The 12,849-nt window shown below is 39.5% G+C and overlaps 1 protein-coding gene and 1 long non-coding RNA gene across 2 annotated transcripts in view; one reads left to right on the plus strand and one right to left on the minus strand.

Annotated features, from left to right (window-relative positions):
* LOC145722644 (uncharacterized) overlaps positions 1-12,849 on the plus strand; it is a 32,271-nt gene that overhangs the window by 12,936 nt on the left and 6,486 nt on the right. The gene's annotated exons all lie outside the window — the stretch shown is intronic.
* Positions 7,900-9,599, minus strand: LOC102736770 (regulator of microtubule dynamics protein 2). The gene has a single exon (XM_081826523.1). The coding sequence runs from the start codon at positions 9,432-9,434 to the stop codon at positions 8,202-8,204; it is 1,233 nt and encodes a 410-aa protein (XP_081682649.1). The 5' UTR covers positions 9,435-9,599; the 3' UTR covers positions 7,900-8,201.

Raw genomic sequence — 12,849 nt, forward strand, 5'->3', positions numbered from 1 at the left:
TTACTAAATTCATTTATTAGTTCTAGTACTTTTTTGGTAGAGTTTTTGGATTTTATATACATAGTATTATGTCATCTGCAAATAGTGAAAATTTTATTTTTTCCTCACCAATTTTGATGCCTTTTATTTCTTTTTGTTGTCTGTTTGCTAGAAGTCCTGGTACTATGTTGAATAAAAGTGATGATAGTGCACATCTTTGTCTTGCTCCTGATCTTAGGGGGAAATATTTCAGTTTTTCACCATTTAGTATGATGTTAAGCTAAGGGTTTTTCATAAATGAACTTTATTATGTTGAAGTATGTTCCCTCTAAACCTACTTTACTCAAGGTTTTTATCATGAATAGATGTACTTTGTCAAATACTCTTTCTGCTTCTATTGATATGATCGTATGGTTTTTATCCTTTCTCTTATTGATGTGATGTATAACATTGATTGATTTGTAAATACTGAATCACCTTGGCATCCCAGAAATAAATCCCACTTGATCATGGTGAATGATTTTTTTTTAATATATTGTATTCAATTGGCTAATATTTTGTTGAGGATTTTTACACCTATGTTCATCTGAGATATTGGCCTATAGTTCTCTCTCTCACTCGCTCTTTTTTATTTTAGTGTCTTTAACTGGTTTTGGTATCAGGGTAATGCTGGCCTCATAGAATAAATTTGGAAGCTTTCCTTCCTCTTCTATTTTTTGGAATAGTTTGAGAAGAATAGATATGAACTCTTTTTTATTTTTTTTAAAAGATGTATTTGAGAGAGAGAGAGCATGTGAGTAGAGAGAGGGGCAGGAGAGGGAGAGAGAGAGTCTCAAGCAGACTCCTCGCTGAGCATGGACCTGCTCATGACCATCTCATAACCCTGAGATCATGACGTGAGCCGAAACCAAGAGTCGGACGCTCAACCAACGGACTCACTCGGGCACTCCGCACCCTTCTTTAAATGTTTGGTAGACGTCACCTGTGAAGACATCTGGATCTGAACTTTTGTTTGTTGGGAGTTTTTTGATTCAATTTCATTGCTGGCAATCACTCTGTTTAAATTTTCTATTTCTTCCTGATTCCTGATTCAGTTTGGGAAGGTTGTATGTTTCTAGGAATTTATCCATTTCTTCTAGGTTGTCCAATTTGTTGGCATATAATTTTTCATAATATTCCCTTATAATTGTTTGTATTTCTGTGGTGTTTGTTGTTATTACTCCTCTTTCATTTCTGATTTTGTTTTGAGTCCTCTCTCTCTTTTTTTCTTTTTTTTTTTTTATGAGTCTGGCTAAAGGTTTATCAATTTTGTTGATCTTTCCTAAAAAACCACCTTCTGGTTTCATTGATCTGTTCTTTTTTTTTTTTATTTTTAGTTTCTATTTTGTTCATTTCTGATTTCATCTTTATTATTTCCTTCCTTCTACCAGTATGGGTTTTGTTTGTTCTTCTTTTTCTAGCTCCTTTAGTTGTAAGATTAGGTTGTTTATTTGAGATATTTCTTGCTTCTTGAAATAGGCCTGTATTGCTGTAAACTCCCTCTTAGAACAACTTTTGCTACATTCCAAAGATCTTGGACCATTCTGTTTTCATTTTCATTTGTCTCCATGTATTTTTCTATTTATTCTTTGATTTCTTGTTTAATCATTCATTGTTTTGTAGCATGTTATTTAACCTCCATATATTTGTGTTCTTTCCAGATATTTTCTTATGGTTGATTTCTAGTTCCATAGCATTGTGGTCAGAAAAGATGCATGGTATGACTTCTATCTTTCTGAATTTGTTGAGACTTGTTTTGTGGCATAATATGTGATCTTTTCTGGAGAATATTCCATATAAACCTGAAATATATAATGGAGTGGTATATATCATGCCACTCTCTTCTGGCCTGCAAAATTTCTGCTGACAAATTAGCTGGTAGCGTTATAGGGTTTCCCCTTGTATGTAACTGCTTTCTTTTCCCTTGCTGCTTTTACTATTCTCTCTTTATTACTACTTTTTGCCATTTTAATTACTATGTGTCTTGGTGTGGACCTCCTTGTGTTGGTTTTGTTGGGAACTCTTTGTGTCTCCTGGATCTGGATTTGTATTTCCTTCCTCAGATTTGGGAATTTTTCAGCTATTATTTCTTCAAATACATTTTTTGTCCCCTTTTCTCTCTTCCTTCTGGCATTCCTATAATGAGAATGTTATTATACTTGGTGTTGTCACTGAGTTTCCTTAGTCCTTTTTCACTCTTTCTTCTTTTTTCTCTCTCCTACTCAGCTTGATCACTTTCCATTACTCTGTCCTCCAGGTTACTGATCCATTCTTCTGTTTCTTCTAGTCTACTATTTATTTGCTGTAGTGTATTTTTTTTTAAAGATTTTATTTATTTATTTGAGAGAAAGAGGGAGAGAAAGAGCATGAGCAGGGGGTAGGGGCAGAGAGAGAGGGAGAAGCAGACTCCTCACTGAGCAGGGAGCCTGACATGGGGCTTGATCTCAGGACCCTGAGATCTTGACCTGAGCCAAAGGCAGACACTTAACTGACTAAGCCACCTAGGGGCCCCTGCTGTAGTGTATTTTTAATTTCAGTTATTGAGTTCTTCATCTCTGATTTTTTTTATGTTTTCTGTCTCTTTGTTATGTTTTCTGTCTCTTTGTTAAGGGAGGTCTGCCACTCTTTTCTCAAGTCTAGTGAGTATCTTTATAATCATTAATTTATATTCTCTATAGAACATATTTCTTATCTCTGCTTCATTTAGCTCTTTTGCTGTGATTTTTGTCTTGTTCTCTGGGACAATTCCTCTGTCTCCTCATTTTGTCTAACTCTCTGTGTCTGTTTCTACATGTTAAGAAAGTCAGCTCTGTCTCCTGCTCTTGAAAATAGTGGTCTTATGAAGAAGAGGTCTTGTAGTGCCCTGCAGTACAATGTCCCCTGTTCACCAGAACCTGGCACATCAGGGGTGTCTCCAATGTGTATTGCGTGTGCCCTACTGTTGTGACTAAGTCGCATTTGCCTTCAGTCTGGTTGTCTGCAATGGCTCTCTTTGCCTATTGTGAGCACTGTTTGGTCCCTGTGTTGTTAGTGGGCCAGTCTGGGGCTGCCTAGGGCTTGAGTTGAGTCAGACATTTGCCAAAACTGCAGTAGCACCGAACTGCCGACCACTTTGTCTGTGTTGTCCCCTGAGAAGCTTTTGTTGGTGGGCAGGTCCTGCAGTTAGACCAGATGTCAGCCCCCAGCCTACTGCTGGGGTCGCTGTCTGACTGGTGTGTGTGGTTATTTTCCCCTCTCCTCAGGGAGTCACTTTGGAGTGGTGCTGGCCCTTGTCGGTGCTGCTTGCACAGTGCCAGGCTTGTGGCACTTCTTTGGAAGGATTCCTGCCAACCTCTAATGGTTGTTAGTGGGGTAGGTCCACAGGAGAACACAGTGGCTGGCTGGGTGCACACTGCCAGCAAGGTCTGCACAGGTTCGATGTGAGATGGGGACTTGCAGCTACCCAGGAAAACATCTGCCGAGGCTGGGGTGGAGAGGGTGTTTCCGCAAGAGAATGTAGGGGCAGGGTAGTTCTATCAACCAGGAGGTGGAAAGTGTTCATGCTGCGCTGGTTTCCATGTATGTAGGCTGGCAGGCAGGAGAGGAAAATAGCCCTTGCCAGCTCTTTTGTTCTTGGGGAAGTCTCTCAAAGATCCATGCCTCTGCAGCATATACTTTGAGGTTAGTAAATAAATCTCCTTCCCCAGGTGTTTTCCAAACTGCTACTTCTATGCTATATCTCAGCAGCGCTCTTTGTTATGCTCACTCTTTAAGGACAGTTCCTATTGCCCTTTAGCTTCCCAGATCCAAGCCTGCTGATTTTTAAAATTTCACGTGTTAAGCCCCACCGATTATAAGAACTTGCAAAGTTAGGACCCTCTGGTTTTCAAAGACAGCTGTAATGGGGATTCTTCTTCTCAGTGGGGTCCTCTGTACCTTATGTGCCTGGTGTGGGGTCTGGTCCTCTCACCTCTTTAAGCCCTTGGCATCCCTCCCTCCTGTGGACAGTCTTGCGGCTCACTTTGACTCTCAACTGTGTCTCTGCCCTTCCTACCCTCTTTGATATGACCTCTTCTCTACATTTAATTTGGGAAAATCTGTTCTGCCAGTCTTTGGGTCATTTTCTGGATTATATACACTGATGTGAGTGTTATCTAGGTGCATTTGTGGGATGAGGTAAGTGTAGGACCCTCCTACTCTGCCACCTTCCCCAAGACTAGGTGTCAGGATTTTTAAAAGTCCCTCAGGTCATTCTAATGTGCAGAAAACTTTGAGAACCACTGGTCAAGGAGAGGGGAAGAGCAAATAGATCAGGGCAGTGTTCTCAACCTTTGGTATGTGTCAAAACCAAATAAATCAATACAGAGGGCCAGGCTACTGAAGTAGGACAGATCCTAGGCCTTTGTATGTGTCACATTTCCCAATTGACAAACACCCACATTTAAAAACCACTGGACCAGGAAAGCATAGTATAATTACTGGGTAGCTTTGGAACTCTTTGGAGTTCCTGGAGATCTTCCTTGCTTTCTGGTTTTTATGACTGAGTTAGAACACTGATATAAACATCTCCATAAGCATGTCTGTGACCGTTCTATTACCTTTCTGTTTTATTATCTAATATGTATCAAGAGTGGATTCTTCCAGGAGTTAAATTATGCCCTGATTGTTTGGTAGGCTTTTATTACCAAGAACATTTTAAAATATGTGGTCTTCAAAGAAAAAAAAAATCAGAAGATTTTATTTTATCTTTTACAGAATAGCTCCATTGGGAACCTCCACTCCTTTCATTCTCAATATTCAGAAAATTAGAATAATTGTCCTCCCCCCTAAATGAAGAAATCAGATTTTAAATCATGTATTTACATAATTTCTTACTCTCTGCACATACATGAAATTGTGCATGTCCAAATATACGTAGATTCATGACTATTAGAGCTACAGTGGATCTTAGGCATGATCTAATTTAATTGTCATTTTCATTTGAGAAAAGGGAAGACTGGAAGGACCAAGTGAATACCCCAAGGTCACACAGAGAATGTCGGAATATGAGCAAAGGTTCTGATAATTTTTAAAAATTTGAATAAACAAACCTGCCACATCAGCCTAAAGTATGTAGGTTAAGTATTATAAGTATTATAAGGATAAATTAGTCAAATAAAAGAACGAAGTTTATAGGTAATATATTTCCTGATGTGCATGTAATTAATAATTTGCGACATAATGAAGCCTGAATGGTGAGAATTTTGAATAAATGACTATAATTAGTGTTGCTTTACACTGACATCCTTATTTTTATTGATTTTTCTATTCCCAGTTTAACTATTATACATTATTGGCACTAGAGCTTCGTTTTCTTCCTAGTAACATAGATTGTCATATTCAATATATATGCCATTCTGTAGACAAGTTTGTAAACTTTGAGGAATAGAATGCTTTAGCACCCCTGTGTATTTGGGAAGAGACGAACATAATTGTCTTTACCCCATTTTTCAAAAAGATTTTATTTATTTATTTTAGAGACAGAGAGAGATAAAGAAAGAGAGAGTGAGCAGGGGGAGGAACAGAGGGACAAGCTGACTCCGTGCTGAGTACGGAGCCAGACGCAGGGCTCACGCTCAGAACCCTGAGATCATAACCTGAACTGGAAACAAGAGTAGGACGCTTAACCGACTGGGCCCCCGCAGGTGCCCCTGCCCCATGTGTTCTCTCTCTTTTCTCTGCCTCTCTTCCCTACTCCTCAAAGCTGTAGTATCTTGCCTTCTTCTACAGAAGATGAGTACTTGTAAATAAACAACCCTAGCTTCCATAGCGTTTGGATCAATAGCCCTTTTAAGACATTTGATAAATTCTTTCCAAAGGAGGTAGAGAGTGTCAGAAGCCATGCTGGGCAGAGAATTCTGAAAATAAGGTCTGTTTTGAACGCTCCCCTGTCCCCTACTCCCCCTGTGACCCTCTCTGTCATTGTCTCCCAACAAGCACACGGAGCCCGCACACCACCAGTAGTTGCTCACTCAGCTTTCCTTCACTGGAACTCTTCTGCCCTGTTACCTACTTCTCTCTAAACAACTGATAAACTTACCCAAACTAAAATGGTAACATACGGAAGAGTGGCCCCATTATTTTAGGGTTGTAGGAAAAACTGGTTGTGAATAGCTTAAGCCACAAAGTAAAAAAAGTATTTACTGGAAGGAAGATGAATGACAGGAACGTCTCTGAGAATTTAAGAGTTGCATCACTTAGCCCTGGGAAGTTCAGGGAACAGAGCAGGAAGTGTCCTTGAATCTTATCTGAGGGGCTGATGTTAAGATGACTCAGCTCCATGGGTGTGTTGGAGCTGGCTCAAAGTGGCTTGGGAGAACTAGTTGTTATATTTTCAGGAGTTTTGCAAACCAAATGATAGTATATTAGTAGCTTGAAATTGGCCACAATGTATTAACACCAATGAAATCAAAAGCTACAAACAGCATTACTAGCTTACTGTCAATCAGCTCTAACTTTGTTCCAAACTTCAAATTTTAAAGAGAGATTGTTGGAATAACTTGGTTGAGGTGTCCATTTCTCATGTATGGCCGGGAGCACAGGGTTAGAATATACAGAGCATCAATGATGCCCTCAGAGAAGGGGATTTTTATGAAGTAGGGCAGCAACCCAAGGGCTTTCTGCACAGTTACTGTCCCTTTTTCAGATAATATATTTGCATATTTACCAGGATTAAGCAATTAGGGAATTAGGAGATAGGACATGTGCTCTTGGTGGAAGCCAATGTATGTACCCAGCTATGACTCGGATGGATGCTGCAGCTACCCCAGTGGGTCACAGCTGACTGCACATCATAATCTCTTGGGACCTTTAAATATAGCCCCATGCTTGGGCCCCATCAGACAGAGATTCTGCTTTAACTGAGTATCAGTATGTTTTAAAAGCACCAATGAGGTGACTATAGTTAACAATACTGTTTTGTGTGTCTGACAGTGACTAAAAAAGTAGATCTTAAAAGTGTTCATCACAAGAAAAAAAATTGTAATTATATGCGGTGATGGATGTTAACTAAACTTATGGTGGTGATCATTTCACAATACATACATGCATCAAACCATTATGTTATGCCCCTAATCTAATCCGATGTTACATGTCAATTATATCTCAGTTAAAAAAATAAAAAGCCACCCCATATAATTCCAGTATGCAACCAGGATTGAGAAAAATGGAGATTATAAATTGACATCATTAAGGGTCTTAGGAGAAACTTCAGTGAAATCTTTACATATTTGTCCCTTGCTGCTAAATCAGAACTATTATCTGTAGACCTTTACACTATAATATGTGGCAGACTTAAATTTTATATTATGTTACAGACTGTGCAGTGGACCCTGATTCATCGTGGAAAAGGAAGAAAGAGTGAAAATAAAGCAGTTGACATGTCCAAGGTCAGGGATAGCCTCGCCCTCTGGAGAAGAAGAAAGAGTGTAATTTGGGGCTGATAACTGAAGAGAGATGGCTTTAGGAGCTTGGCAGTGATGTGTCGGGTACCCTGTTGGGGTTAATAAGTCAAAGTCAAAAGTTTTGAGACAGATGGTGCAGATTAGGGAGTTTTCATGATTGGAAAGAGTTCTTAAAGAACACTTACAAGCAGCCTTTACTCATTTATTGATTCCATTCTTTCTTTCAGGCAGCAGTTATTAATTGAGCAAGTATTATATGCAAGGTACTGTGTTAGGCTACAAATGCAGTGCTTCCCAAGATACTCTCAGGTTTGATAATATGCTACAATAACTCATGGAACTCAGGAAGAGCACTCTACTTAAAATTACAGTTTATTGTAAAGGATGAAAACTAGGAAGAACAGCCAAATGAAGAAACGCACGGGCAAGGTTTGAGAGGGTTCTTTTTTTTTTTTTTGAATTGATTTAAATATTTTATTTAAAGAAATACTCTGAAGACTATAGCTAATTGATAGGAAAAATATAAATCATACATGTTTAAAGATAATTTTGTACTGACATTATGGGAACTTGATTTCTGCCAACAACATGATTAGTTTTGTCATGCTACTATTGGAATGCACTCTGCAGAAATGTGGTTTTACCTTCAAATCTGAGCATACTACCCTTACGTCAAAGAAGAAAAAAGGATAATAAAAAAACACAACTTGGATTAAAGTTTAGTAGACCACATCTGATTTGCTGAAGAGTAAGTTCTTCTATTTACCTCTTCAAGGAAGTGCTTATTTTTTTCACTTCTTTCTGTGCATCTTTATCCTCTTTGGTAACACAAGGAAGCAACACTGCCAAATTACAAAACTTCATAGCATCATCTGTTTGTTCAAGATCGATGTAACACTTGGCCAAGAACAAGTAATTGGACTTAGAAAAACCAGGGTGTAGTTCTTCAACCTTAAGGAAATTTTGCAAAGCTTCTTCTACAGTTGAGGATGGTATTTTTCCAAACAGAGTAGCAGCCATTTTTTTCTCAATCCAGCTCAGTTTCGAGACCGTATAACAGTATCTTCCTTTGAGGTAATACAAAAAGGGTTCTTCAGGTAAAAATTGGATTGCTTTATCTAGATGTTCCTTGAAGCGATGTCCATAGTTGATTTTGTTTTGTAAGCCCTCAAACTCAGATACATAGCCACACAAAACCGCATACCACAGATGACAATGTCCATTCGTGGGTGCTGTAGTGATCGCTCTTTCCCCTAACGTCTTTCCGATATTAGCATAATGTTTCTTTTCTTGTGTGTTAGTAGGTAGCTCATACATGTCTCCGTAAGCACGAACTAACCGCCAAATAAACTCTATTTCATCTCTAAACTTTTCTTTGTGATCACAAAGTAGTTCAAAACTCTCCATTTTGCTACATTCATTCATACGTAAATTATCAGCCTTCTGAAGAAGGACATCTAAATTTAATTCCTCTATATGTGTGTTAAATGCCTTAGGGACTGGAAAACTCTGTTCTTCTGTGTCAGTATTAGCTGTAATATACCCTCCTTCACTTTCTGCTTCCTCTGAACTATTGCTTGTTCCAGAACTTTGAACTGTGGCAAGCCTTCTTTTTCTAGCTCTGTGCTGAGGACTTATCTTATGAACAGTTTTCCTCCCTCCAAGTTCACCTTGTATATATTCCTCCAGCTTTGGAATCGTTTCTTTAAGAACTCTGATTTCCTCTTTGAGTTCTTCCATATTTGTCAGTAATTCATTTAACTTCTCCAATATCTGAAGCTGCCTTCCTTGAAAGATTGCAGCTGTTCCTTGGCCATTACACATTTCATCTTGAAAAGTCACAGAATCAAACTTATTACCCAGAGAAAGAAAGTTAGGTAAATTCAATGTTGTCCTTGATTTACGAACCTTGTGGTACCACAAAAGAAGCAAGCTGATTCCAGTAGTTCCGACCATGATACCAAGTATCAGTTCTTTGCTTGTGGAATGAGGCATTTCTTGGGTTTTGTTTCTGAGTTCGCCGCGCGGGCCTCTCCGCGGTCGGAGAACGGGGACCCGGGACCTGCGGCCGGGCGGACGGGAGCGGAGCGGCGGACGGCGGACAGCAGCCCGGAGCCCGCGGGTCCCCACCTTCGGCCCCGCGGCCCGCCGCGTCCTGACCCAGAGCTGAGAGGGTTCTAACATGAATGCATCTGTGCCCTCAGGACATTTCACTATCGTGGCATATTGATACGTATCACTGACCAGAAAGCTCACCATCTCCTCTACACCCCAAGTTTTTACTGGAGTTTTGTTACGCCCAGCGTTTCTTTTGGGCAGGGAGTGACGGGGAATGTAAGACTGATGAAGAAGGCTGGAAAATGACCAGGGCCATCTAGGCCATGTTGATATATACCCTGAAGGTAACGGAAGCGTTTTAAGAATAATGTCATATAATAAGGAATTTGGCCAGTTTTTGTCCCTGGTTCCTGAGGGATAACCTCTAAATCCATGGAATTTCTTGAGTAACTAGGACTGTTCAGTATTCATAGTGAACCCCTTGGACCACACCTGCGTTTATGCTAATGAGATAAGGGGCTTCACACCAGAAAAAACAACCATGTCATTAGAGACTTGGGGCTTAGAGCCACATGATATCAGCCTGACCTCTGAGGAAGGAAGTGGGCTGCAGATTGACTTCTGTCACTTTAGCCGATGGTTCAATGATACCTCAGTAATAAAATGCAGGGCTCGATCCCAGGACCCTGGGATCATGACCCGAGCTGAAGGCAGACACTTAACTGACTGAGCCACCCAGGTGCCCCCCATGAGTTTCTTTAGTACATTATCAAACGTGACAGTGTCGTGGGAACCCCTGAATTTGTAGCCAGCTGGTCAGAAGTGTGGGTGATGGGGGAATCCCCAAACTTGTGACTAATGTCTGAAGTGAGGGCTGTTCTGTGGGAAGCTATGCCCTTAACCTATGAATTCTGCATATATTCCAGATAGTTGGTGTAAGAATTGCAGTGCAAAGGGGCGCCTGGGTGGCTCAGTCGGTTAAGCGTCTGCCTTCGGCTCAGGTCATGATCCCAGGGTCCTGGGATCGAGCCCCGCATTGGGCTCCTTGCTCAGCAGGGAAGCCTGCTTCTCCCTCTCCCACTCTCCCTGCTTGTGTTCCCTCTCTCACTGTCTCTCTCTCTGTGTCAAATAAATAAATAAAATCTTTAAAAAAAAAAAAAAGAATTGCAGTGCAAATAGGTTTGTGTGTGTGCATGCATTTACGGGTGCACATGCATGTGTATGTGTGGACATGTGTATGTGTGTGTGTGCACGCATGTGCATGTGTGTGTGTGTGATATGGCTAGTGATTTGCTCAATTCTCCTCCCATGTTGCTGTTTTAGGCTCCAACTTAGATCTCTAACTTCCTCTTAGAAACCTGTCCAACTCTTGAAGGCAGAGTTTGCTGCTTATTACTTGTTTCCCAAAGGCTGTCATTCTTTTCTCTGTTCTGATGTTTACCCAATGTATTAAAATGATTGGTTCACATGGCTGAATCAGTCCCTTGACTGATCACTCCTTGAGGACAAGGATCTTGTCTGATTCTTCTTCAGGTCCTCAGGCCCCACCTGAGGCCATGAATGAAGGAATAAATGAATGAATGACTGTTCAGGTGGAGGGCAGGAGAGGGACCTCAGCAGTTTTTATAGCTTCTTAGGTGGCTTCATGCTGTTGTCATGGATGGACTTCAGGAGGAAATAAATGGACAGCAGTGAGGAAAGTAATATAGTGGGCAACGTTGTCCCACAAATTTAAGAATTTAAATTGCAAGGCAGTAACTATTACTAACATATGTACTGATAAATGTACACATCTAGCCACCAGGTTTCTCGAAACTAAGAAGAAAGGAAGCCTAGATCAAAGTGTGTTTCTTAAATTGTAATTCTAGGATTCCTGGCATTGGAAAATTCCCAAGGGTTGCCTGATCCATCTCAGGAATTGGTCCACCTCAGACTTACTCAGTCTAAGCCTCTGGCTGGACTGGGACCTTAACTTCTGCAGTTGTGGCAACCCATTTACCAATCTAGACATGTGTATATTTGTAGATCCAGACATTTGCAGACAGCTGCAGATTACTACTGGCCTACCAGGAGGCTTTAACTGTTTTGCTGCTGTGTCCTATAAAATAATTTTGAAACACTATATATCTTTTAACATTTAAAAAATTTAAATCTATACCTAAATTTTATTTATTTATTTATTTATTATTATTTTTTTAAAGATTTTATTTATTTATTTGACAGAGAGAGAGCGTGAGAGAGGGAACACAAGCAGGGGGAGTGGGAGAGGGAGAAGCAGGCTTCCCGCGGAGCAGGGAGCCCAATGCAGGGCTCAATCCCAGGACCCTGGGATCAGGACCTGAGCCGAAGGCAGACGCTTAACGACTGAGCCACCCAGGCGCCCCTATACCTAAATTTTAAACATCTAAAATACTTAGTTTTAATGGTTACAAATGATGTAAATTTTGGCATGTTGTAAATATTGACATTTAAAATTCTTATATTACATTTTAAAATATGTCCAGTGGAATATGAATGTCATAAAGATTTGATACTTATCATATTTATACTAAAAAGATGAACATGTTCTTTTTAAATAGTTGGAAATTTCTCCTTCCTTACCACTTAACTTCCTCCCAGATTTTTAACCTAATGTAATATATTTTATGAATGAAAAGCTTTACCCTACCATGATTTCCTGAAACAAAACTATGCATATAAATGAAAATATAAATGAAAATTTAATTTCCTGACCATAAGGCTTAAGTATTTTAAAAATCTTCTGGTTTGCACTATCATTATAATCATAATCGGTACACCATTGATCAAAACAACAAAAATACAAGTCTTGATGACTAAATTATTTAACATTATGCATCTATTAAGGAGATGAACGAGTCTTATTTTTCAGGCAATGCATCTGTGTGTGACTATTATTAGAATGAGTCAGGATTCAGCGTCAATTTTATTCCCATTTTGAATTATTTTTACGTAAGTGCTGAAAAACTTTGTTCACATAAGTTATTAGTGGAGAATGTAATGAGTTTTGTTCTGGTAATGTCACTCAATTCTTTGAACTCCTTGCCATTTAGATGCCAAAAATCACCTAGCAATGTATCAGAAGTATTTTTAATTATCTAGTAGTTAGACTTTGCTTTAATTTTATTGAAAGCAAAGATTTGGAAATCATTTTGAAATGAAAAAGGATTTGTTACCTAATCTTTAGAGGCTTTCACTTTCTCGGTATCAACAAAAATAGTTCACCTTTCCCTTTATTTACATCATGGAGGTTTTCTCAACCCAGGGATTGCTTTATAGTAAGATTAGCCATGGAGAGAGGTTGAGGTTGCCCTTTTTTTTTTTTTTTTTTTTT

The sequence above is a fragment of the Leptonychotes weddellii genome, chromosome 7 (assembly GCF_054177405.1).
Source record: "Leptonychotes weddellii isolate Sample4059 chromosome 7, ASM5417740v2, whole genome shotgun sequence".
NCBI lineage: Eukaryota > Metazoa > Chordata > Mammalia > Carnivora > Phocidae > Leptonychotes > Leptonychotes weddellii.

Bases quoted from the DNA above. Each gene is read 5' to 3' on its own strand.
- LOC102736770 (XM_081826523.1), bottom strand. From the start codon at position 9,434: ATGCCTCATTCCACAAGCAAAGAACTGATACTTGGTATCATGGTCGGA.